This window comes from Emydura macquarii, unplaced genomic scaffold (assembly GCF_026122565.2).
Source record: "Emydura macquarii macquarii isolate MOO-44397 ecotype Brisbane River unplaced genomic scaffold, CSIRO-AGI_Emac_v2 contig_1348, whole genome shotgun sequence".
Lineage (NCBI taxonomy): Eukaryota > Metazoa > Chordata > Testudines > Chelidae > Emydura > Emydura macquarii.
In genome coordinates, this window is record NW_027131485.1 from 13,219,223 (window position 1) to 13,247,150 (window position 27,928).

Sequence of the window (27,928 nt, forward strand, 5' to 3'; positions counted from 1 at the left end):
ATGTCCACACTCTTACCATGGTCTACATCAGGGTTAACTTCCTCATCCCAACCTGCAAGCACCTGCACGAGTCTATCCACACCTCTATTCCTGCTCTCATTTCATCCTGCACTGCACCCCATATATCCCCCTCTGCTCCGCCCAAGCCTTGCTTTAGCTGTTACTCTGCAGTCATCCTCCCTACACCCCTTCTCATCTGAGCAGTAATCCAGACTATTCTAGCTGAGTCAGACTAAGCACCTCCAGAAGGTATCTTGGCTTATAGTTAGGAAATCATGGACACTTGTGATACTAATAATTCTCAGCAGCTTCCTAGCAGTGAACAATGCCTGTAACAGCCACACAGCAGTGTTTGGTCAGAGGAACTTTATTTCACAAATATTAATTGGTTATGGAGGTAATTCATATACCATAGCATCAATAAATTAGGCAGCTAATAACAACCATCCTTCCACAGGAACATGGTCCTATCCACAGATTTGTGTTTAGCATCACCCTGTGGCAGATCATAGAGACTGTACAACACAAGACCTGGCATAGACGGCAGATAGAGGCTCTGCCCATTCATGTGCTAGGTAGAGAGAGGTTTATGTGCAAATGGTGAGTAGAAGATACATTCTAGCAGACAGAAATGACTGGCTCACCTGGGGTTCAGAAACAAGGAGTAACACGCAGTCACATTGGTGCCAGGGAGAAGGAAGTTACAGCTGCAAATAAGAACATCTGAAAATGTATTCCAAGAAACATCTGGATAGATGCTAGGGAAGGTGTGTGACAGGAGGAATGAGTCTTGGATTGGGGCCATTCAAAAACCCTGCTGGACCATTCTAGGTCACCGCACGCTATTTCAATGCATGAGACAGCATCCCCTTGATCCATTAGATGCTGCATGTTGACAAGCATTCAGCATGTCCCAATTAGTGTTTGTCTGTCTCTGTCCCTCCCTAGCCCTGCTCATGGTCCAGCAATCCCTATGGTATGTGCAAATTAGATTAGCTTTACTGGCTCATGGTCTTCCCTCACCCCAACCCCTCGTACATGGACCACGTAACTCATTATGGGCTTGAAAGGTGCAAATAAGTAACATTCTACACATGAATATGCAGTTATGAGCAAGCTTACAGTCCACATCACAGCTCTGCTAGGGGTCTGCTCTGTGCTGCCATGTGTTGAACCTTGAGGTCCGAAGCACAAGCAGCTCCTACAGGTGGTGTCTCTGGAGGGCACTGACCCGTTTCTATGGCAAGACACGGGCCAGTGACATGGCACTCCTCATGTTTAGACACAGCTGGTACACAGGGGTTTCCTCCTAAGAGGAGCAGGACAGTAGTGGTCAGGGTTGCGTAGGGTCAAACTCTCCAGGAAGTATTAGTATAGCTTGTAGTTCCAGTAACTGGAAAACACAGAGATCTGGAAAACAAGGGATAAAGCAGTTAGGCTCTTGGGTTCTCTAGATCCTTGTTAAATATCAGTCTGAGATTAAAGCTGTTTCTTTCTGTTAAAGGACGGCTCTCTTCCCCAAATAATCCCTCCTCCCACCCTGTCTCACCGGCCAGACCTTCAAGCAGCTCTGGGGGGGAAAGAGAAGCTGGAAGGAGGCCATGATTCTTTTAGATCTGGGCCCGCACGTGGAGTCAGTAATTCTCCAAGTCTCTCTTTAGCCATACCCCTCCCAAATCCCAAGGAGCCACCTCCATTTTCTTTTACATCCCTACCTTCTAACTGAGAACAATGGCTGCTCCCAGCTCAAGGGGTCAGACACTGCACATCCTCAACCAAAGAGCTTGTGTCAGCCAGCAGGATTTCTGGAGAGTGACATTCCCTTCATACTTCCCCAGGGCACACACAGTCCATGCCAAACCAGGAGCAAAGGACTACGCTTGAATCCTAGGGACCAAATATGTCTCTCCCGGTAGTGAGACAACGCTATCAATAATCTACTGGTTCCTGAAGGGTTTTTACTGATCCTGCCAGAGTGTTCTAACCCTGACTATGTAATGAGTGCATCCTGTTTCCAAGTTCAAGAGCAGTTACAATGGCCCAATGATTATTTTTTACATTGGTCTCCAGAGCCATAATTGTGCACGATGTTTTACAGAGAAAGAGAGAGTCCCTGCCCCAGGTATCATATAATGTCCTGCAAATATGATACCACATCACCACGTTCTTACATAGCACTCTCATCCAAGGAGCTCAAAGCACTCTGCAAAGGAAGGTAAATATTATCCCCATTTTACAGATGGGGAAAGCGAAGCAGTGTGACGAGGTGATTTGCACAAGGTCAGTGGCAGAGCTGAGAACAGATATCAAAGCCTCCTGAATCCTAGTCTGAAATCCTAACCACTGGACCATACTGCCTCTCCAGTGGCTCTGAACCTCTGGCTCGTCTTGATTTCTCAGTGTACGACCATCTCCTTAGCCCAGGAATACACTGAAACAGCATAACCAGTCCCTTGTATGACCCTGTGAATGGGTTCCCCTTTCTGCTCCTGGAAACCCTGGCTGGCAAGTCCTCTGGATGAATTACACAGCATACACAATCCACCAAGGCACCTTCACCAAGTGTCTTTATTATAGTTTTTCCTCTTGTGCTCCAGGTACAACACAAACAGGGCAGCAGTTACAGGGAGCCCGCTTCCTGCTCCCTTGCCCAGCCTTTTATACAATTTGCCTTCTCCCTGGTATTCAGCTAGTGAGTCAATTACTTCATTAGCTCATCAGATTCTCTATGGGTACAAGTGACACTTCTAACCATCCAAACCCCCTCCTACTCTAACCACACCAGTAGCCTGGAGGTTCAAAGTGACCAGGCTGCTGGATTCCAAAAGACTCTGTCTGCAGCTGCTAAGAGAACCCTGTCACAGCCCTATACCTCTAAATATATCCCAGTTATTCAGAATTTTAACTAGCCTCCTGCTGCATAGCACCAATGGTTTGTCAGCTCCATAGCAACAGGTTTCATTATTTCCCTGAACATCTTGTGCCACCAATACATAAAACTAAGTCGTACTGCACACTGATCTCTGTGCCAAGCATTCATGGTCAAATCCATTCTAGCTGAGGAAAGCACGTAGGTAATTAATTGTAACAGATCTGAAACCCTTTTGAAGCAAAGGGAGCACCCTGCTAACAGAACTCCTGCCCTTGTGCCTACCTTGTCCTTCAGCTGCTGGCAGAGCTGCAGAGAAACCGTGAAGAAGACAAGGGCATCATTTAGCCAAGGTACCACACACTCCACTTTATGGACATGGCTGACTTCGTATCGTTGGCTGCCACACTCACTGCAAAGAGAACACACCACAGCTTCTCACATGGACTTTGATGTACTAAGGGGATAAATTAGCTAAATCAGAGTTCACTATCCATCCAGCACTATAGGTGGAAACAGTGCCAGTAACCAACATTGCTTAGATTAATCTGTTCTTGACATCAGAGGGGCTGAGCCTCGCTCCAAGTACAGTCCGTTCTGGTGGGGTGGGGGGTCTCACTTTCATACTGGACTGTAAATTATAGGTGCATTTAGTGCTCGTGAGAGAGAGGCTCTGTGCTAAGTTAGCAGACATATGCTATGCAGCTTTCTCTCCACAGCTCTGCCAAAGCACCTGCCCCCAACAGTCCAGTCCTATATTAAGCCATACAGATGGCAGATGGGGTGGCTACCTACCCTGGATAGGTTTCATCCAGTAGACATTTAACTCCATTATACCTGTAGTCAAATTGAATTGAACCCAGGCCTCTAAATGGGGAGGTTGATGCATTTAGCTCACTGCACTACCTATTTCACAGCTTAAGTGAATTGTGAATTTCGGTTACAATGCTGCCACCACCAGGTGCTGAGCAGCTGTATGAATCACAGAACTCTCCATCCTTTCCCCCTCTTATGAAAGAAACTATCAGGATTTCTGTCAGAAGCACATGGTCAAACCAGACACCTGCCAGACATGCTGAATATGAAACTGTTTCGGCCCATCTCAGACAAGGTGCAGGGTGCCAAGCATAGGCTAAGCAGGGCATACGCAGGGACAGAAGCACAATGAATGAAACACTGATTGAAGTGGTGGGAGGTTAATGTTCTCTTTTGTGACAGGTCTGAACTCCCTGCCAGCCCTTTCCTCGATAAATGAGGGCTGTATTTTGAACAGCCATGTTCCTCTGTACCAGGGAATGAGTCATTAAAGGGATCTTGCTATTCTCCAGCTGCTGAAAGCAGCAGATGCTTGGCAGGTACAACCTCAGCACTGGCTCACTGGAGCTGCCCACCTAAGGGCTTGTCTACACTTACTGAATGTGCTGCAATGGTGCTGCTGTAGCGCTTAGTGAAGACATTACCTATGTCGAGGGGACAGCTTCTCCCATCGGTGTAGATATACCACCTCCCTGACAGGCAGTAGCGATGTCAACAGGAGAAGCCCTCCTGTCGATACAGTGCTGTCTACACCAGGGTTAGGTCGGTATAACTATGTTGGTCAAGGGTGTGAATTTTCTGTTATACCGATGTAAGCCTACAGTGTAGACCTAACCTAACAGATGCTCTCCTTGGCCAAAAGTTCAAAGCTACTCATAAGCAGAGCTAATGTCAGCGACTATGATCTGGCCATAAGTCAGTCCTCCCTCGTCAGGGTGGGACATCACCCTCTCCTAACACATGCTATACAACCTTCTGAAGACAGTACTTACAACATGGCCCCAGGGTTATGCAGAATAGATCCTCCGGTAGGCCTGAAGTTCTACAAAAAGGATGCAAAAGAGAAATTAAGTCACTTGAAATCTGACATAAGGAAAAAAATATGATCAAATAATTTTTCAGGATGCACTGACAAAATGCAGCTTGGACTCACATTTACTGCTATATACAGTGAGACATCAGTTACATGCATAAGAATTCAGAGTGAACAATGACTAAAAAGCAGTGATAAAGAGCCTCTTGCATTTGATCCCTCCCTGCTCCTTAGGAGGATATGAATTGTTTGTCAGGTCCAGTTTGGCCAACAGTTTAAGTTTGACCTAGATCAGCTCAAACTGAAGATCCAGAGAAATAGTTCCAGATATGTATTTTATTTTTTGAAAACAAAAATCCATTGCCATATGTGGTTTGCATCCCAAAACATTGCAACACTGAGAATCTGAGAGTGAAACTCACTAGAAACTGGTTATAAACCAAATAAAACAGACTAGCCTTATTTTCACTGTCCAAGCTGAGAAATGCAAGAAGTGGCCAAGCAGCATTGTGAAAATTAAATTAATTCTTTAAAATTCCTTTGGTTTAAATAATCTAAGATGTATTTGCAACACAAATAAGAGATTTGTATTAGAAAAACATCGATTAATTTGACTGTGTCTGTTTAACACTATAAAAGAATTGGCCCAAACATATTTTTTAAAATAAAATGTCACGTGGGTAAATTTAGTGATGACTCTGTCTGAGGCTCACTCAGATAGCTAATCCATCTTTGCTAACCCATCATGTCCAAACTTAAGTTTACGCTTCTAAGAGGACCAGGTATTCTGTCTCACCCTGACCTAAACCCATATACCTAACCCTAAACACACTCATCTCATACTCTGGAGATCTCACAACATCACATAATATCTCCCCTGACTGAGAAAGCTGAAGAAAGGAGACTACCTTGGTGGAATTGGGCTGCAGTGCATGGAGCTGATAGACAGTCAAACAAAGCTTATTCAGGTTGATGTAGAAATTCACAAGGATGTCCGACGGCAGAGCAGGAGTGAACATTTTCTAAGAGAGAAGGAAATGATTTCTGGATCAGTGAGAGAATCCTGTTTCTAAAGGCAGGGGAATACTACCGTACAGTCCCTTCCATTAAAAAAAAAAGAGGCAGAGAAACATTAACAGCTTTAGGCAAAGAAGAAAAGCTATGTTGATAGAGACTGGAACAGGGACGTGGCAATACGTGATGGCTATTTCTCTGGTTGCACCTGACCTCTGGTCAGCTCTTGTACCAACACTAGTGTGTAAAGAGGAGACGGGGGTTAGGCTCCATAGTTTGTTTCCCTACAGAGACCATGAGGTTTACTCTGGAGAAGCCCAGTTGACAAGCTATGATCTTTCTCTTGCCTGTGGGCTCTTTAAGCCCACGTCTACTGCTCCCTGCAGAAGAGAGAGGCAGACCGATCACCAGTGCTGAGCACAGGGTCTACAACTGCTTCCATATGACGGAAATTATCCAAGACTAAAAACGGGATTCTCTTTCACTGTGTGCAAAGAAGGTAGACCAGAATACAGCAAACCACATCCCCATCATAGAGGGGCATGATACCCCTCACTAGTGGGTGAAGAAAGGGAACAGACAGTATAGGTCAAGACTGATATAAGCTTACCGTAAGGCCACTGGAAGCAATTTCTGGAAGGGTCAAGGTAGCTGGAGTAGTGAGTCGATTTCGAGCTCGTGTCAGCTGTAACATGACCGCATCCATCAGCTAGGAAAGAAAACACACATTCCTGTCTGAAGGTCCTGATGCAGCTTTGGAGGGTGAGCTGAAGAGCCTGGGTAACAGTCATAAGTTGGTACAGGGAAAACTGCATCAAGGAGTTGGACTGATTCAGGGCAGGGCATCAACTCTAAACACACTCTCCCTCCCAAGTCTCAAAGAGAAGCAAGTAGCTCTTTCAAGACCATTGGAGAGCAAGCGCCTCTTCAGATGAAGTCCAGCTAGAATCGCACTCTACTTGGTCAGGTTGCCCACAGGGAGGCATGTTCTGTCAATTGCGTCTCCCTGCTGCTATTTCCAACAAAACCACATCAGTCTCACTGGCATTACTCCAAGGCTCCGCCAGCGACTTACTGTCATCGGGAGAAGCTTCCGATTCAGAGAGTGCTGACATTTCATACAAGAGCCTCTGCTTTTCTACAAGTTCTGCCACTGCAAGAGCCTGGAGTTCCAAATATTTTGCTGCTCTGAATCCTAACCAAGGAGAGAGTCATTCATGCTACAGACCTCTCCCTGCATCCTTACAACTAGTATAAGCATCACAATCTGCTCTGCAAAATCTTCTAAACAACAGAAGGTATTTGTATCCGACTACCTCCCTTCCCCGACCTATGGGATCCCACTGTGAAATCTTCATGCTAAATTTACACCCTCCTTCGCAACAGGGTTAGAAACAAAATGAACCTGCTCCAGCTGGGCAGGGTGTGAGACTATACAGATAGCTCTCTAAGAAAAGAGGAGTGGGAATTCAGAGACTTACTGGGAAAGAAAATTGCTGCTGTATAAGTGTAATTTTGCTGGTAAAGATGTACCGCTGTCATGCAGCCTTACATAAGGAGGACAAGAATGTTTTCAGACGTGTCAGCCACATTTCCCTCCATCCCACTTCAGTGTAAGTCACTTCAAACTCCAGTTACATAAAGCACAATTGGCATTTCTTTTAAGAAACAGCAGAGAAAACAATGTAAAGCTTTTAAGTGCTGACAGTCATAGAGGGGATCTAAAGACACTAAAAGCTCTTCTGGAAGCTTTACATACAAAAGAAGAGAAAAATGTTGCCTAATTGCTCTAATGGGCTCCAATCCTTTATGTGCAGAACTTTAGTCATATGAGTCGTCACATGGATGTCAATGAGACTACTCATGTGAATCAAGTTAGGCACACTCTTGAGTATTTGTGGACTGGGGCCTTAAATGAGCAAGCTCTTTCCTATGACAGTGGTGGCTTTTTCACCTGGCAGGAATATTATATCTTGAAGATGGATTTCCTCAGATACAGTCCCTATTTTGGGAGGACTGCCCAGCCAGCATTCTCGGGGAACTGCTACAGAGTTCATGACTACTAGAACTTTAAGTCACTCTGTATTATGACTCATCTTCTCCATCCTTCCCTGCCGAGGGAGCATAAGGGGTGGTAGTCTTATTTGCTGATCTTTTCCTGTTTGATCGCCTTTGCCCAAGTAAAAAATGAACAGGCTTTTCTTTCTCACACTTAATGTGAGAAGTTACTGTCCAGGGATTAGGGCACTAGCCAAAAACCTGGGTTCAAGTCCTTGATCTATCAAAGACTCCCCGTGAGACCAGCCTCTGCAGATTTCAACTCAGTACAAGAGAATCCAACACACTGCAGCTGCATTAAAAAGAGAGATATGTGGAATTAAGAGATTCTGCCCTCTTATCCCACCTCCCATAGAGTGTTCTACTCACCTTGAGGACCTCAGAGCCTGTTTTGAACTGGTAGTTTACATCTCGGTTTGTGAGCAGGTAAATTGCTTGGTTAACGTGGTTTCTAGCATCCTGGATCTGCAAAGGTATAAAATGCAGTCCTGTCGAAGCAGTTCCCTCTGAAGTAACGCTAGAAAGTAGATGATCCCACTGTTGTCTCCTAGGATCCATCCCTTATTGCTGCACAGACACCATGTGACATGCTGACCAGCCCATACTACTAAAGGCATTTTCCCCTGGGTACACAGCATTCAACACTGAAGCAAGCAGTTATCTCAGCCACTCAGACCATAAAATTAATGGTCTATCACACCAGACATTTTAAGAAACATGGTCTGAACTCTGGGGCCTGCTATTTTATGTCCTGGACCATCAAAATAGCACAGCTGGTCTGATGGAGCAGAGACATCAGGTGGTCAGATCTTATGAGAAATCAAGGCCAGAAACAAAAGAGATACATTGCTATATAGGTAGGCATATCCACTGTTCAAGATACAGGGCATTTAGAGCAAATCCTGGTTACTGTCTTTGCCCAGTCTCTCCAGCTCCAGCTGTGACCTGATTGCAATGGCTGCTCTTAAGAATCATTGCCACAGAGCTGAAACCAATACAATATCTGAATACTTTAAAAGAGCCAGAAGCATTGATTTCTAACTTTAAGATTCATGGGAATATTTATCAACTCCTCTGAATCAGGTTCATTGCTGTAGCATTTGGGTGAGGAGAAATACACTACTGGGGCTTGCCTCTTAAGCAACCTTTGACAGAATAGACTGGAGGCACATCTAGCAGGAACTTCTGTGAACCAAGAGAGAATGCAGCATACTGTCCGTTAACAGAGCAATGCTGCCAGAGCTGCCCCATAACACATGTGTGAGGAAAAGCAAATCAAAGAGAGCATCCACTAGCAGAGGAGAAACTCCAAGTGGGAGTGAGACTCAGCATCAGAGACTGGTGTGGGAGCTGGAACAGAGGAAGGGATTAATGAACGGGGAGGTGTCAACACACAAGTCACTGTAAGAGGCAGTCGCTGTGTACAGAAAAGCACTTGATTGAGTTTAGAGCAGTACACTGTGAAGGACATGTTTCGCTGGCATTTTCAGACAAATTCTACATGGCAGTTGCAAATGTAACACTGACACACACAACTCTGGACGTTATTCATGGGAAATTTGTAGTCTGAAGCTTCCTTTCTCCCTCAAATCTTGGCCCAACCCTCCAGAGTGCTGAACTGAACCTCACCTAGTGCAGGTCCTGGACAGATTTACAAAAAAGCCTTTGTATGACTTGCACTTGCTTTCCCAGGGCACACAGCTCAGAAGTCCCAGCAGAAGTCTTGGGACTCGGAAGAGGGCGTCTGTAGACGGAGGAAACATGTCCAGTGCGAAACCCCTATTATGCTGCATGCAGCTGGCAACTCAGATACTGTTGGCACTCGTGACATGGCATCACAGGATACTACCCTCCAGATCCCCCACCTCCAGGAATATTCCAGAGCAAGAGACTCGGGAGCAACTTAGGCCACTAGGCTCTACAGTGATGCACATTGTCATCTTTGTCAATACAAGGACTCCCCTCTTCCCTGCTTCCTCTTCCAGCCCTGCTCCCCTTCTCCCTTCCACTTCCCAGCCTTTTCCCTGTCCAAGAAACAACTTCCATCCCCTTCTGGTTCTCCTCCACACAGACTCACAGCGCTTCCTCTGATTGACAAGGCCCACTCATGATATTTTATCACAGGCAGCTTGTTCTGACTCAAATGGAAACGGGAGAAAGGTCTCCCCATAATCTCATTAAATACTATTATTCTAACTCTTTTAGGCTCTCGCATTCCCTGTCTGAATAACATTAAGACACAAGTCCTTCCAAAGTAAATGAAGGAAGGAGCTGTGCTTAAGAGATGGTGGAAGAATATCAATAGAGCAGCAATACAAGAGAGTCACTATATATAGGCAGCACTGCTGAGTGCATCACAAAAGCTCCTTTGTTTGCAAAGCACAAACAACTCAACCCAGCCATAAGTTTCAGTGGTTCAAAGCCCAGATCAACCCAGGGCTTGTTTCATCTACCACGGAGTCTAAACATGGCAATTAGCTAAATTTTTTTTAAAATGCCATTAATTTACAGCTCTCAATCTGCTGTAGATTGAAGTGTCACAAAAGTCACTATCGAAGTCCAAATACACTTGTTTAAAAAAAAAAAAAAAATCCAACACAACATATAAGGAAGGGCCTACATAGCATAGAACCCAAGAGTCAGTTTTTAAACTTCACAGCAACGGTGAAAAACTTCAGTTCCATGAAACTGGGCACTGGATTTCCAGAAACCAGATCTATTCCAGCAATGGAAATGGCAAGCAATACCAGTATGAAGAAGAGACTCAGAGTTTTTCCCATTTGCATTCAGTGGTGTTATCTGGTTTTATTCCAACTGAAGAATCCAGTTATAACTAGAGTATGAGGCACTGGCATATGCTGTTAGTGAGGAGAATGGAGAAGAAATGATCTCATGCAGCAGACTTCTGAGCCAGCTCAGAGACTGATGAGCTGCTCCCTGTTCAGCCAAGATTCAGCAGGCATTCAGACAGACAGCTACATCCTGGGTGCTCTCAGTACTCGCTCCTTTCACAGGCTCATCACTCCAACCCAGAGATCCTGTTTCTCACTGCTGTCTCAGGAACTAGTAGCATCCACCTATTTTTCTTCTAAAACCCTAATCCCAACCAGTTCACACCTCTGCTCCCCTCCTTTGTCACACTCCAACACACAAAGAAAGGTGGGTCCTGGGATCTGGAGAATCCCAATTAAGACAGTTCATTCCTTTCCTCTTTGAAGGGGAAGGCCTATGCAGGCTGCCGGGAGGGCACATGCTCAGCACAGGGAAGACGCATGATAACAATACCTGCTGCAATTTCCACTGCTTGTCCTCACGGAATGTGAAGTGCAGAAGCTGGTTATTTCTGGGCATTTTCAAATTAATATCCTTAAAGAGAGAGAGAGAGAAAAAAAGCAGAGATGAGAGGAGCTCTCCCACAAAACTCAGAGATGGCTTCCACTGAACAAAAAGTGCTGGTCATACCCTTTCAAAGCCTCGCACCAATCTCTCAAAGATCCATCGACACGGTCTACGGAGTGGGGGTATTTTAAGCAGTACTATTTGAGCCAATTCTTTGCCTTATTCTTATTTCTAAGGGAGATAGACGCAAGGCATAAATCATAGAATCATAGAATCATAGAATATTAGAGTTGGAAGGGACCTCAGGAGGTCATCTAGTCCAACCCCCTGCTCAAAGCAGGACTAACCTCCTATATCATCCCAGCCAGGGCTTTGTCAAGCCGCCTTAAAAACCTCTAAGGATGGAGATTCCACCACCTCCCTAGGTAACCCATTCCAATGCTTCACCACCCTCCTAGTAAAAAACTTTTTCCTAATGTCCAACCTAGACCTCCCCCCTGCAACTTGAGACCGTTGCTCCTTGTTCTGTCATCTCTCAAAGATCCATCGACTAACGGCCCTCCGCTGCACTCTCTCCAAATTGTCCACGGAGACCTGCTGGCAATGCCCCTCCTAATGCCCAATATTCCATTAGCCTTCTTGACAACCAGGGCACACTGCTGTACCCCCATTTTAAGCTCGTCGGCAGTACTATTTCTTTTGGCCCAATCCTCCAGTTTGTTTTGAGCCAATCCTTCATTTGCCTTATTCTTATTTCGGGAGATAGTCCATTCATCCAACCCATACTTTAACTTGCTGACATAAGATCATATAAAGGTATATCACATGACAACCCCTTTATTGAATTGGGCCCCCGTTCATTTCAGGAGGTGTTGAAGGAACTCTGACAAAATCACCTCAGTTTGTTTAGTCAGGAAAAGAGAAGACTTAGGGGAACATGATAACAGTTTTCAAGTACATAAAAGGTTGTTACAAGCTGGAGGGAGAAAAATTGTTCTCCTTAACCTCAGAGGATAGGACAAGAAGCAATGGAATTAGAATGCAGCAAGGGTGGTTTAGGTTGGACATTAGAAAAAATGTCCCAACTATCAGGGTTGTTAAGCACTGGAATGAATTGGCTAGGGAGATTGTGTAACTTGCTCTTAAAAATCTCCAGTCATGGAGATTCCTCAAACACCTGTCAGGGATTGTCTAGATAATGCTTAGTCCTGCCAAAACTGCAGGGGACTTGACTTGATGACTTCTCAAGGTCCCTTCCAGTCTTACGATTCTGATAGAAATAAGGGGCAAGAAATAGTTGATGGTTTTCTCACCTAAGAAGGTTCTATTACAGTACACATGGTAATTAAGCCCTTCATCTATCTACCCTCAAGATTATAATATTGCAAACACTAATGATATTTCACTTGATCATCATAAATAATTGTCCCAGATGAGTGAGTGACAACTGTGCAAACTGAGTTGAAACAGACCTAAGTTATACACCATGTAGATTAAGAGTGGACTGCAGCTAACCAAGGTGCCACTCCCTAACTGGGAGAAAACAACCCCTGCAGGCTAGCACATGCCTGTAAGGACAGAATCTACCTCCTCCTCATCCCCGCACTCAGATTTTCCTAGATACAGATTTCTACCCCTGGCATCATGTGTCCAAGCAGCATGTCAGCTACACAAGAATTGCCCTTGTTCAGGCCACAGACTTAGATGCATCTTCATTTAGTTGCCTGGCACGTTCAGCTGGCATCACAATCTATTACAAAACCAACCAAAGCAATGGCAAGATGCAATCACTGTGGTATTTAAGTGTCATCACTAGACAGCAACCAGCCAATCACCACCATAGAGGGCAGCTCCATCTCCAGTGAGCTTGACAAACCACACTGCTTGTTGACATCCAAAAGGATAAGGTCTGGCAGGAGAAGAAAGGTAAAGAGTATGATTCACCACTGATCAGAAAAGAGAAGAATAAAGGTATCCACCACTCCCTCAACCCCCAGTGCTAGCACAAAATGATTGGTGTGGACTGGTACTCACAGCTTGGCATAGGGCATCTCCTTGAAGCATCAACACTCCTTTCACCTGGTCTGTGCTGGAATGACAAAACAGTTTTAAGACAGAGAGAGTCACAGGAGGCAGCCTACCAAGACCCATACAGAAGCAGTCAAACCCATACCCAACAAAAACAGGTGGCCAACCTCCACCCTTACCACCCAAAAAGCAACATAGCAGGGGGCAGCAAGGACCTTCCCCACTCTCAGGTGGGCCCAGTGGAACTCTCTAGTGCTGGTCCTAGTGTGTCCTGTGGACAGCTGAGCTGGAGAGAGACATTCTTACCACTGCTCTTAGATCAAGCCTCCTGTCAGTGTGACTATCCTATTGCTTGAGAGATGCTCTCCTGCATAAGTGACCTGCTTAGAGCACCAAGGTACCAACCTAAACTAGTATTAGTATCCCATCCCTGTATTAACAATCAACACTTTGTTCACTGTTTAAACATTAACACTTTTGTTTAAACATTAAAGTTCTGGCTCTAACAGCACAGACACAAAACACAAACTGGGTTATAATCTGATCTGTTATAATCTGATTGTTTGCTGATTACGCTATAGAGGAAGTTGAAGGGTGGTACTGGATAATTGGTCACCTTCTTCAAAGGTCCCACCTTCTCCTCAATCTTGTTACAGGTTTACATGAAACAATGATAGAAGAGTAAAATATTCGGGCTTTAAAGACTCTACTTTATGATCCCATCTCATTTAACACAGACACTATGATCTCAATGGTCTCCCAGCATCTGACAGAGACAAACCTGTTGCAGTTCAACCCAAAGTAGACTGAAGCGATAGTTGACAGAAAGAAACATCTGGAGGAATGACAGAGACACTCTCTGCATACTCTATAAATGCCCACAGATTTTCCCCCTTGGATACCAGAATCCTTTGATTCAGAGCTGCGCTGAGAACTTTCTTGGAAGCATGTTTCACTGTCAACTGTGTAACTCTACAGAAGTAGAGCTGGATTGCAGGCTCAGAAATGGTGACTATTTCAGACATAGTTTAGTAGTAACTGCACTCCTATAGCACCTTTCACCCAGGTCTCAAACTGCATGGTGAGTTGAGTAAATGTTTTTCCTATTTTACATTTGGGGAGACTAAGACACAGAGGTTAAGGGACTTGCCCAAAGTCACACAGCGAGTCAGCAGCAGAGCCAAGAACAGACTTCAGATTCCCTGAGTCCAGGTCTCCAGATGTAAGCACTAAACAGAGATTCCTCATTATTCACACTTTGAGCACGGTGAGAATTGATCTAACTATTCTGCAGTGAAGTAACAAATCAGAATATGGCCAGGAAAACCACCTGGTGATTCCAGTACAGACTCAAACAGGAAATTGGTAAAACCTGAAATGTGATTCATTTAAAAATTATTTTAATCTGATGGCAAGCATCTAATTTTACTTAAACCTACCACAGGAGTGATTTTTTTTGAGTGCACTATTCTTATGGGATCAAAGACATGAACTTCCCATCCTGTATGTACACTACCAAAGATGCTAATGCATATACAAAGAGTAAACAAGGACAGGTATGTATATTTTAGCAGGCAAACACAATCGATGTTTGATAAAATGGCAAGAAAGCAAAACAGATGGGAAAATCAAGTGTTCATTCTTTAAAAGGTTATTAAACAATGATTAAATGAGTACATGATAACCACCTGTTAAAATACAAACAACAAAATAGCATCAGATTTTCCCCACAGTGACAGTCTCTTTTTGAAAGGGCTGGAAATCTGCAGCAGTAAAGACTCAAATAATGAAATTATGTCTGAATATTTCAACATCTATCTAGAAGCAGTTATTCAGCTATCGACCCAACCACTCAGCTGTGGGAGTAATATAGTACAACAACTAAAGTGGGATTTACAGAGCACCAAGTGGGTAGCTTCCAGCTACAGGTGTTGGATGGGGCTCTTATTTTAGCCCTGAACTGCTGCTTTTTGAGATGCCACTACATTCAGCTTTCCACATTATCTAACAAAGCAGATGAAATGAGGGAGGGAGGAGGATGTGACATGCAAACGAGTAAAGTAAATGAGGAGAGCAGCAAGTGAGAAGAGACAAATATTGCCAAACTGTCACAGACATTGTAGGAAAGAAGGAAAAATTGTGCATCGATGTAAATCAGCTTCTGAACTCTGCAAGCCAGGTGCCTGGGTCACTAGAAGATGAATGTGCTCAACTATGAATGTCTTCTAGTGTCTTCAGATGTTAAATGGAGCATAGCAACGACAGGAGAATCTGTGTAAAATGGGAGTGAATTGTCTCAATCCTCAACATCCCTCCCCCTCCTTTCTTTCACAAGAACGATCCCAAGACCAAACATGTACATGGAAAGGACTGTGGATTACAGGATCCAGCATCCCAGAACTCACTTCATCTTAGCATTCACATTTGGTGAGCAAAACCAAATGTATCTCCTAGATATAAGCGGATTTAAACAGACAGTAGTACAGCCTCAAATACCAGGATACCCAACTTGCAAACACTTACCTTGAAGTGCCCAGCATGAAGTTCTCCTGTTTGACTGTTCCTTCTGTGCCACCAACAGGCAAAGAAAACCTGTGAGAAGCCTCCTGTGCAAGAGCAAAGGGGAGCTGACACTGACAGACTGACAATATTCTGCAATATCCTGGACAAACCTTATGGTTTAATACCTTTGCAGCCCACTGTATTAAACATTGTATGTAATTCCTCTAGGAGAGGGATGCTAATGTAATTCCTTTAGTTATCAGCCTTTTGAAGCCATTCCCCTGGAAAGGTGCACATATACTAATTCAAACTGGATTCTCCAAAGACCAACAGACAAAGAAAGGATTTTTGGATAAATAGCCTGGTTTTAAACTGGCTCAGGCCTTCTTCCTGACCAAATAAACAGACAGGAACCCTAGTCCAGGGAAGGCCCCAATCCTTAGGGAAGGGTTGGAAGGATTCGGCCTACCGAGGCCCCATAAGACTGTGTGCTTGTTCTGGGGTGAAGCTGTGATGAACTTGAAACCACAAGGAAATCCCTGGGGTGGGGTTTTAAAGGATTGCTCCTGCCAGAGCCCATGTTAGGGTTGGGGGGGGGGGTGTTGGGGGGGTGTTCTCTAGTTAGCTTATTAGCATGTGTGTAGTTTCTTTTATTGTTTTTAATATATTTTCTCTGTAATGGTTTTACCTTAAGAATAAAATAGGCTTGCTTAGGAAATGCTGCGTGGTAATTGCTACAGCTACAAGGTATACCAGTTATCAGTCTCTGAAGAGAACGTAAGAAGGTCTGTTTAGGCCGACTGTCTTTGCTGGGAATAACACAATGGAAGCAGGGAACTCTTTGGCCTAGAAATACCCCAATCAGAAGGATGAGAGATGGGTCTCACCCAAGAGAGGTAAGTAACAGCTAGGGAACCAAAAGCCTGCAAGTGGGTGTCCTTGTGAGACCACAGAGGGGAATACAGGTGCAGTTGCCTTGAACTGGGCAGACAATAGAAGAGTTACAGTCCCAATTTCCTATCTTCTCTCAAAGAGCTGAACATTAAGGGTTAGACAGTATGGTTGTACCAGAATCTGGGGGCTGGTCTAATGTGGCACAATTGCTTTTGGTAGCCTCAGCAGAGCTGCACCAGGGACAGAGAGTAATAGTGGAGAATGCCCTAAATTTTTACTGTAGATAAGCATGGTGTGTACACAGTAGTAAGCAAACAAACCCTACCTAAGTGGCACACATAAAGAGCTTGTTCGGAGCCAAAGGAAAAACTGCTACAGCTAGATCCTCTGTAACCAAGAACATTAGCGCACACACTAACAAGGAGGAGCATACATTGCTAGTGGAATTCCTGAACTTCCAACAGCATGGCATCTGCATGGCCTTTAGATAGATGATGCCCTGAGAAACCTCCCATGATGTCACTGAAACAACTAGACTAGCTACTCAGTGCAACAGCAATCAGGCTTTTATAGCCATGCTTTGTTTGGAAAAGCCCCCATTATAGGATAAGGCTCTGGGAGCAGACAAACATGTTTCCAAAAGATGCTAGGGTCCAGATTCCCAAGATGTATCAACATCACAGAAAGATATAATTAGAACCCCAGTGATAGCGTCTCAGCAGAGAGGCCAATGACTGAATGGGACATGGAGACTGAACTCCCCTTCTCATTGAGAGGTGGGGTGGGCCCTCCAAGTCAGAGCAGAGACAAACTAACAAGAGAGCAACAGAGAAATGTGACCTAATGCTGCCTTGCTATACTTGGTGTGGGGATAAAGAGAGGTCTTTTCTCTCCAGGGCTGTCATCCCAGTACCTTTCCTCAGTACTGTGTTCACACAGAACACCGCAATCAGACAAAAGCAACTGAAAAGGCAAATTCACCATGCATGGGTGGAACTGAGTCGTTACCTTCAGAATATCCTGCAGCTGTCTCAGGACACCATGAACCTCCTCTTGCAAAAGCCACTTAAACTCTTCTTCCTACAGCCATAGAAAGACAAAACAGGAATCATCAATGAGTTTCTCTTGGGGTTTCTTACAGGATGCTTGGTCTCAATTTCTTTCAGAGGCACAGAGAAACATACACCATGGAGAACAAATTTACTGGTACATGCAGGTGGAAATGTAACAAGAGTAAAGGCAGGCAGGTTGTGATTGAATTGTTCAAAGGGTTATTTTCTTGATCTCTCCATTCTACCTATGTCCCTTTCAAAATATCTTGCCTTGACTCCACTGAGCAAATGGTTGTTTTTTTAGAGCATTATATGAACAAGAATGGTGTTAGGTGTCTCTATGCTTTTGGAGATATCAGTTTCAGATGAAGCTTAAAGCCCAGATCCTTCTTCCTTGAAAACTCTGAAGCTGTTCTAGCCATGTTCTTATAATGCGCTCAGCCACGTGATTTACCACACAGAGCAGCTTAATTAGGAAAGAACCTGAAATAAAAAGTCAGCTGAGGGGACTGAAGTGTTTGCACAAATTCAGTAATAAACAAGTTCAGATCTGGTGGAACAACCGACTTCACAGCCAGCTGTCTGCTATGGAAAAAACCTATGAAAGCCAGTTCCTGAATATGAAGCTGCAAAACTGAAGTATTAATATAAAAATACCCTTGGTCAGAAGAACACTAAAGGTAGTATGTGTGCATGCGTTGAGGGAGGATTACTTTCACGACTTAGTAAGGAAGGACAATCCCCACTTTTCAGATGGGAACAATGGCACAGGGTAAATTAAGTGTCTTTCCCAAGGTGTGACAGGCAGTCTGTGGCTGAGTCAGAAATTGAACCAGGTCTCTCAAATCCCCGTCTAGGCCAGTGGCCTCACCACATGACTATACCATTCCTACTAATGTGTACTAGGGGAAGTATTAGAGTCTGTGGACTTCCACATAGCTCTTTTCACTTGACATGAAACTGTCCTGCTAGCAAATACATTTTGAATGAGTGCTAGAGCAAAGATTTTGGTTATAACACTCATTAACCTGCCAGATGTGCCTGTTGGATGCACAACACCTGGATAAAATTGCACTTCATAAAATACCTGTTAACCACTAAGTATCAATGAAAGCTTGAGATACTTTATAGCAGGAATCTGGAAGGAAAAAATGAGAGGTTTGATCCTTTGGTGGAATCAGGTTTGGGAATCTGCTAGACAGAGGTAGCTTACAGCAAGTCAAACAATATAAATCCAATCCAGAGAATCAGACAATCCCTCTCTGAGTACCTCTTCTTAGAACGAGTCTTCACAAAACCACACTGAACACATTAAATGTTTAAAAGAAAAACCTTTCAGTTCTTAAGAACTGTCACTTTTGGGGTGATAAATTCAATTTGGAGGGAGAGCAGGAAAACAGATTCACTGCAAAGTGAAGGACTTGCCCCAAAGCCTAGAGGATGACAGTCTCCTTTCATTTGGTGCTCCCTCACTCGCACACTCCCTCTCCCCAATATCTTCAGCTATTAAAAAAAAAAAAAACCAGTTACTAAGCTTTCTTAACTGCTGTTCTTTGAGATGTGCTGCACATGTCCATTCTACTGTAGGTGTGCATGAGCCTGGTGCAGTCACCAGAAATTTTCCCCTCAGTGGTACCTGTCAGGACTGCTCGAGTGGCCCCTGCTGCTGCGCGCCGTCAGTACCAGAATAAAGCACCCAGTTGACCCCACACTCCCTCCTCAGTTCCTTCTTTCCAGAAAACTTTGATGTAAAGGGGTAGGAGGTCAAGTCAAGGAATGGACGAGCAACACATCTCAAACAGTTACAAAAGGTTAGTAACTGTTTTTCCTTCGAGTGATTGCACATGCGCTTTCTACTCTAAGTGTGACTCCCAAGCAGTTAAATAGGCAGAGAGATCCTAGTTCACATAAACACAGACTGCAGTACAGCTCGACCAAGTTTGGCATCATCTCTCGAGTGCTGAGAAATGGTGTAACTGGAGGAGAACATGCGCATCGATGACCAGATTGCTGTTTTATAATCTGCACTAAAAATGCTGCTGAGGATGCTTGCAACCTTGTGGAATGAACAGTCAGGTTAGTTGGCAGCGAAACATCTGCCTGATCATAACAAGTGCGAATACATGAAGTTATACTGTATGAAGTTATCTGTTAAGAGACTGGGAGACCTTTCATCCTGTCTGCTACAGCCACCAGACCACCAGAATGGTTTAGTTCTTTCTCTGTGGAAAGTTAGAGTCTGTCTAACATCCAATGAGTGAAGACATTGTTCATTGTTATTTGCATGAGGCTTCAGGTAAAAGACAGGTAGGTAAATTGTCTGATTGCTATGAAATTGTGAAATCACTTTCGGGAAGAAACTGGGATGAGCATGTAAATACACCTTATTTTTAAAGAAGATTGTGTATGGGGGCTCCGATACAAGGGCATGGAGTTCAGAGATTCTTTGGGCCAAAGTAATGGCAATCAAGAAAACCACCTTCCAGCCGAGATATAATAAGGAGCACGTTGCTAGAGGCTCAAACAGTGGTCCCACAGGTTTTAACAAGACTAGCTTCAGGTGCCAAGAGGGAACTGGCTCCCTTACTTGAGAGTATAATCTTTCTAGGCCTTGGAGGAATCTGACTGTCATGTCATTTGGTGGATAACTAGTCTGTTTTTTCAAAGGATGGAAAGCTAATATTGCTCCCAGGTGTACCTTGATAGAAGAATGTGCTAAGCTTTGCTGTTTCAGGGGTATGTTTTGGAGGGATGAACACATGGGAAAGACTCTACACTGGGACACCAGACTGAGAACCACTTCCATTTCAAGACATGAGTAGCCCTGGTGAAGAGGCCGCTACTACCTAGTAGGACCTGATGAACATGCTCTGAGCAAGCCTGCTCTCTGGGCTTTAGCCATGGAGCTTCCAGGCCCTTAAATTAAGGGAGCTCAGATTTGGTGGGAGCAACCAACCATGATCTTGAGAAGTCACATCCAGGAACAATGGGAATGGGACTAGAGTCACCACTGAGAGGTCTAGCAGAGTGAAAAACCAGTGTTGGTAGGGCCATGCTGGGGCTATCAGAATAACTTGGGCCCGGTCCTTCTTGATCTTTAGCAACACTCTGTGTAAGAGTGGGATTGGGGGAAAAGTATACTAAAGATGTCCTGTCCAAGGTAGCAGGAAGGCGTCGGTGATGGAACCTGGACTGTGGCCTTGTAAGAAGCAGAGTTGGTGACACCTTCTGTTGTACTTGTGTGCAAAATGATCTATTCAGGGAGTCCCCGATGGGTGGGAAATGTCTCTCACCACATCCAGAGGAACAGACCACTCATGGTGACTGAAGAAAGACCTGCTGAGGTGAGTTTCTGCCACGTTTCTGCCCCTGATGTGGAGCAGGAAAGCCTGAGGGGTCAGGCAAACTACTCTGAGTTCCCTGACATTGATATGAAGGGAAAGTTCCACCAAAGACCACAGATTCTGAATTTTGAGGGGCTGCAAACTCATGCTGATGCGTCTGAGACCAGTCATTGACGGTAGAGGGTATATAAAGGGAACACCAGCACAAATGGTGAGAGGATCAAACCACCAATTTAGAGAGATGAGAACCCATGGAGAAACCGTAAATAGTGTCCAGATGGCGAAGGCTTCGCAAGTACACTGAGGCCAGCCACTTCGGGAGGGATCTGGGGTGTAGTCTTGTGTGTTGCACCACATATGTGCACCAGGCCACGTGGTCTAGGAGCCTCATACAATTTCAGGTTGTTGTGATGGATAACATTTGAGGTATGTTACCAGGGATCAGACTGATTGGAATCGTAACTCTGGGAGACAGATGCTAGCCTGGGTAAAGTCTATTTGTCTGCATTGATCAGAAGGCCTAGGGCCTTGAACATCAACAGGATGAGTCAAACGTTGAACACTACCTGAGCTCTGGACCAGCCATTGACTAGCCAGTTATCTACATAATGGCATACCTGCACCCCTGACCTCCTCAGGAAAGGTAGCATGACCAGTTCACTACAAATCTGAGGAACCTTCTGTGTCCTTTGTATATTGACACATGAAAGAAGGCATCTCTTAAATCAAGGGCAGTGTATCAGTCTCCGGGATTTAGGGAGGGGATAATGGATGCCAGGGGACCATGCAGAACTTTATCTTTTTGAGTTACTTACTGAGTTGACAAAGGTCAAAAATAAGTCTGAGACCTCCCTTGGCTTTCAGGATTGGGAAAAGACAGGAGAAGAAACCCTTCCCTATTATATTCTGCAGAACCTCTTCTACAGCTCCCACATGAAAAAGAGACTGAACTTCTTAGACCGAAAGTTCTTCATGAGAGGGGTTCCTGAAGAGGGCTGGATAGAAATAAATTGCAGGGTGTACCCCACTTCTACAGGATTCAACACCCAACGGTCCATGGTGACACAGGAGCAATCACTGAGGAACTGGGAAAAGCGGTTAGCAAACAAGGGAAAAATGGGGTCGGGCATCATGGGAACTGGTATGGCATCCCCAAACATCCCATCAAAACACCTGCTTAGAACCCTCTGGATATCTGGGTGGGGCAGACATTGATGCAAAAGTAGAAGGGGAGGTGGTCTCCGCCTATAAAGCCTATTTCTTTTTCTCTGCAGATCCTGACAGACAGCCAAGGCAGAGTACCAGAGTACCAAAAAGGCCACTGAACCGGTGTAGGTCCCCAATGACCTCATGGCCAACCACTCGATGGTACTCCTGTGCTTGGATCCACAGAAAGGTGGAAATGCCTGGAGGAGTAGCAAGAGCGGCTTCAAAGATGGGAAGGGCAAGACCTGATTTCCAATTCAGAAGAGGTCAAGTCTCTCTCTAGTGACTGTGGGGTGCCATTCCCAATGGTGTCAGAGATTGGTACCAATGGTGGAGAGGTCCGCACTGAGGCAAGCACTGTAAGTTTCTCTTTTGACGGTACTGCGCCCTTCACATTGAAACAACCAAGCTGGTTCACTGCTGTCCACCTGCACCAATAACTGCGACTTTGTACTGCCAGGGATACTGGTACCAAGAGCGAAAGAAGGTCCCTGGCAGCCGTAAATGCTGCCAGTGTGGTAGGTACCGAGAAAGTCTCTTCTGGTACCAGACTCGATGGTGCCTGTGTAGGTCCTGGAGTCAACGGTGCCAGCTTCTATACCACCGAGTCAGAGGAGTGCTATGGTTTAGATCATACTCTACACTGATCCCCATGCCTGGCAGCCTTCGATGCTGGGGATTGCCCCCCTTTCAACAGGCTGTTTCTCATGTCTTTTTCTAGGCACTGGGGATGGTGATCGGTAGAGTAGGAGGAGCACTTCTTACCAGTGATGAGGCACTCAGTGCCGAGTCTGATCAGCCTGGGTCAGATGGAGGTCTCAGTGCCGCCTCCATGAGCAGGAATGTCAGCCTGGCCTCCAGATCCTCCTTCATGCGAGACAAAGTCCTTGCAGATCTGGCGACAGTCCCCAATATGAGCTTCCTCCAGACACTTCAAGCAGCTTGAGTGCTGGTCGCTCAGGAGCATAGTCTTGTAGCAGGAGATGCTGGGCTTGAAGCCCAGTGACTGAGGCATCCCTCTGTACTGGGGATCGGATGAAAAACCTTGATAAACACAATAACTAATTTACTAAACTTCACTAAAACTATGTACAATAAACAGAGAAAGTCCACTGAGAGAACTTGTGAATACAAAGTGAACAGTTCCAGGTGGTAAGAAGGAATTGAGGGACCACGGGGTCAGCTAGACGCTTTATACCAGCACAAACAGTGCACAGCAGTAAAGGGTGCTCAAGCCACCCCAAAGGGTACCACTGAGGGAAAAATTTCCAGTGACTGTGCACTGGGCGCATGCATATCTAGAGTAGAATGCACATGTGCAATCACTTGAAGAAGAACACCACCATAATAAACAGTTTAAACTACTTTTAAGATTCCAAATTTCATCCATTTTCAGGGCACACAGACTGTTTGCTGGCTTGGTCCCCATCTTTTGTTGCTCAGTCCAGAACAGACAGTGTATTGACCTTCAGGGCATGCTGTTTTTGCAGATGTTTGAGGACAGCTGAGGTACTTGGAGAGGGTGGGGCATATTTACATTCACACAAGCGTTGTTTGTTTATTTTGTTACTTAAGCTGGAACTGTGTTAACTGTATTTGGAATAAGTACTTCTGTGAACTTGTTAAAAATCTACAGCTCAGAATAGGCACCTTTGTTTAGAAGTCCCAAATCTCAATATGTAGAATTTGGGGCAATTTACTCATCCATGCATGAGTTTAAACCAAATGGCATGTAGCACCTGCCACGTAACAGACTGACACATCCAAGGTGACTTCCTTTGCTTTTTTGTTTGTTTTGCTTAATATCCTACAGCACCCGGGACCTTTTTCTGCAGCAGTTAAAAGTACATCATAACACATCCCCTGCCCAAGGTCATTTTAACTCAGAAAGCACAGAGATTTTAATAATTAACCTGTTTCTGTTTCCATGATGGTACATCCCTTTATGAAAGAGGCGGCATAGGCAGGATAGAGTGGGAGAAAAAGATCAGGATGTGCACAGGCTCTAGTATTTATCTTTGTTTTTTCTTGAGCTTTTCAAATACCTCAGGGGAGCTACTTTTGGCACCCATGTAAATTCTGGTCTTCCATGAGTTGCTGGATAGCTGGACATCAAAAGACTAATCTCAGATATTATGAATTCATACATGTGATGTGAGACCATAAGAAATAAACAAAAAGACATATCCAAAGTTCTCTGGCTTTGTTTGAGATAATCCAAGTGCTACTATTTGGGGGTTTCCTGGAACTCCTGCAGAACCTGATTCACTGCCCTAATCAAAATTAATCTGAGGAATTATTAGGGAATGACAGAAGGGAGCATAAATCAAACAAGCCTGATTAGAGAAGAAGAGCTGAGCAGCTTGGGATGACTGAGATTCTTTGAGAAGATGGGGTATGTCTATATTCCTGCAGATCTTGATGGGTTGGTTATTTTGTTACACAAGCCTGGTCTACACTACACATTTAATAAGCTGCCTTACATTGACCTAAATATGTCAGTGTGCTCACTACAACCTTGTCCCACCAATGTAAGTGCCCTACAGTAGTGCTCTCAACCTTTCCAGACTACTGTACCCCTTTCATGAGCCTGATTTGCCTTGAGTAACCCCAAGTTTCACCTCACTTAAAATCTACTTGCTTACAAACATCAGACCTAAAAATACAAGTGTCACAACATACTATCACTGAAAAATTGCTTACTTTCTCATTTTCCTCATATAATTATGAAATCAATTGGAATATAAATATTGTATTTACATTTCAGCATATAATATAGAGAGCAGTATAAAACAAGTCATTGTCTGTATGAAATTTTAGTTTGTATTGACTTTACTAATGTTTTTTATGTAGCTTGTTGTAGAACTAGGCAAATATCTAGATGAGTTGATGTACCCCCGGAAGACCTCTGCGTGCCCCCAGGGGCACATGTACCTCTGGTTGAAAGCCACTGCCCTACTATACTGACATAACTCCACCTCCACAAGAGGCGTAGAGCTTATGTTGGTGTAGATAGGGTTGACGAAATGTCTGCATAGACACTGCATTACTTACATCAGCTGTCAAGAAAGCTGGGCAGCTAGAGGTGGGGAACAGGGAGCCCTGTCCCTAGGGGGCTGCTGAGCTACTGGAGGGGAGCTGCACAAAGCTGAGGGCCCTGGCTTTCAGCCCCCTACATTGCCACCTTAAGTCCATGGAAGCGCTCCTGATAAGGATGTGCACCACTGACAGAAGGAGGGTGTTGTGGACAGTAGCCACCACAGTAATTACTTCAGTGGCTGTAAATCAACCTAACACAGGTTGACTTAAGTCTGTAGTGTAGACATGCCCTTAGGCTGGGGATGTTTTAACTGCTATTCCACCCATCTATTGATTACAATAAGGTCTCAATTAGAATAGTTGCAGGTAGATCTATTAATTAAGTTCTTGATGGACAACCCCTGCACATCTTGGTCATAAAAATGTCCTTTAGTACTGATGTTTAATTTCAGTTAACCAAGGCCAAAGGCCTCTTGGGTACCTTAGAAATAGCTAAAAATATCAGACAGCATCTGTAAAATTTCCTCCAGCCAGTGAGTTACTATCCTGACCCTAAAACGATGAGTAAAATGCTAGAGACATGATCTGCAAGGTGTCACAGACGACGTACTAGAGAGTACGGAGATAGAAAGCATCCCGGGACCCGATAAGGCTTCCCAGCCTCAAGATCGTATCTTGGGGATGGACCAGTGGCTTCTTCAAAGGACACAGGGCAGCAGACAGTTGCTAAGAGGCACTGACCATATGAGTGAACGCTTTGAATACTAAGAACAAGAGACTAATACACTGGACGACAGGTAAGCAGTCACGGCAGTAGATAGAGCCTCCTCTAATAGGTGTGCCCCCCAAGCAGTATTTAAGGGAGGCCAAGGAAGTGTGCCAGAGCCCCCAGGTCCGGAGAGGGTGGAGCAGCACGGCCAGGTTTTCATCTGAAAGAAGAGCTCAGGGATGGCAATTGCCTCTTGGCTGCTACGCCAACTTCAGCTTCTCTGCTTAGATCAGTCAACGGAGAGCCCATGCCACGACCCCAGGCGAGACGTCTCCATGCCACCCACACCGCCCTGTCTGCGACGGCGGAGAGGGGCGGGGGGCAGCGACGGGAGCACTGCCCGGCAGGGAAGAAAGGCCTCAGCCCCCGCCTCCCGCCCTCTCCGGGGCACCCGGGGAGGGGTCCCACAGCGGCAGGGGTCCCACAGCGGCGGGGGTCCCCCCCACCGCCAGACGGACCCTCACCCGCCGGCTCGGGGAGGGCGGCAACGGGCGCTGCTGTAATGGCCGGGCTGGACCCACCCAACCACGGGGGTGGGGGCGTGAGGACAGGCCCGAGACACAGAAGGGCGGAGCCCCGGGAAGCGGGCGGGACGGACCCAGCTCCTTGACAGGGTGACCTCTCGCTCGGGGCCAGCCGGGCGACAGACGAACGGGGGCAGGGGACCCCGGACTCACCAGCACTGCCTGCTCCGCCACGCTCGCCATTGCGGCCGCCATCCCCCAGTTCGAGGCTTGCCTCAGTCACTAGCTGCCTCAGCGCCCTGCTTCAGATGGCCGAGCCAGGCTGGCGCCCGCTCCGCTTGGCGCCTGCCCACTCACTCCTGATTGGCCAGGTACCAGCACCGCCGGCTTTGGGATTGGTTACTTCCCTCGCCGAGGGCCTGCACTACTCCGCCTCCTCCCACCACGGCCCAGGCTCTACTCTGCCTAGCAACGCGGCGCGGGAAGTGGGTGAGTGGCTGAAATGATCTCCGTCCCCACCCCCCACCTCTGAGCAAAGACGCGCGGGATTGGGGATGACGCCATGAAGCTGATGTGACGTCACAAGTGTATGTGCCTATGTCACAGGCTGCGCAAATCGGGGTTGGGATGATGGGGCCTGAGGCTGAATGTTGGTGAAGGGCGTGGTTGGGAATCCAGCAGGAAGAGGCAGGCTCCAGGGTTGTGCTCTAGCCTCCAGCCCAGGCACACCTTGAAAGCCCCTCATATAGATGAGCCAACAGGCCGCAGCTGGTAATTTACCTGTATTAGATCAAGTCCCAGGCCACGCCCTTCTCCCCCCTCCCCGCTGACCGTGTGCTATTTGGAACTAAATCACAGCAAACCAGGCCGGTGGATGTGTGCAGCTGCACTGGTAGGAGAAGAGACACGAGGTGGACAGGGTCTATGTAACGGAGGCATTATAGCATTGGTGTTCTTTAGCAGCAGAGCAGTGAACAAGAGCTACTACTGGAGCAATCCTGCAACAGTTTCTGGTTACAACTGACCCTGGCCAGATTCAGCCTCAAGCCGTAGAAATAAAAGGGGCTACCTGTCACATTATCGATCACCCAAGCCATGCCCTTAGCACTGTACATTTTCTTAAAAGGGCCAGGGCAAATCTAATTCACTGAAGTACCTAGCTCTTACCCTGCTTCCAAGATGTGTTTTTGTTCTGTTCTTCTTGCATGGGCTTTTGTTCCAACTGCAGTAGAGGACAATCTGATTTTGCATGGCAGATGTCTCCAGCTTCAGGATCAGGAAAGGGGGAGAAGAGCTTTGTTCAGAGACATTTCTTCCAACAGGCTTAGATTAATACTAACTTTGCTTCCAAGTGGAATGCCCAGAGAAAGTATTTACATACAAATACTCAGAGCTAGCCACATACAGAAAAGAATATCACTCTAATAAAATATTCAGTGACTATTGTTATGGAGCTAATCTAATACCACAAAAAGTAATTGAAATAAATTATTCAGTGAAA

At 45.5% G+C, this 27,928-nt stretch overlaps 1 protein-coding gene across 1 annotated transcript; it reads right to left on the reverse strand.

The window, feature by feature from the left end:
- Positions 1 to 351: 351 nt before the first annotated feature.
- ROGDI (rogdi atypical leucine zipper) lies at positions 352 to 26,858 on the reverse strand. The gene is made up of 11 exons (XM_067551238.1): positions 26,641 to 26,858; positions 17,562 to 17,633; positions 15,681 to 15,763; positions 13,164 to 13,218; positions 11,076 to 11,156; positions 8,160 to 8,255; positions 6,343 to 6,441; positions 5,627 to 5,740; positions 4,678 to 4,727; positions 3,155 to 3,281; positions 352 to 1,410 (listed from the first exon to the last, which is right to left on the reverse strand). Exons 1-11 carry the CDS (start codon positions 26,680 to 26,682, stop codon positions 1,369 to 1,371), a joined length of 861 nt encoding a protein of 286 aa, XP_067407339.1. The 5' UTR covers positions 26,683 to 26,858; the 3' UTR covers positions 352 to 1,368.
- Positions 26,859 to 27,928: the final 1,070 nt, after the last annotated feature.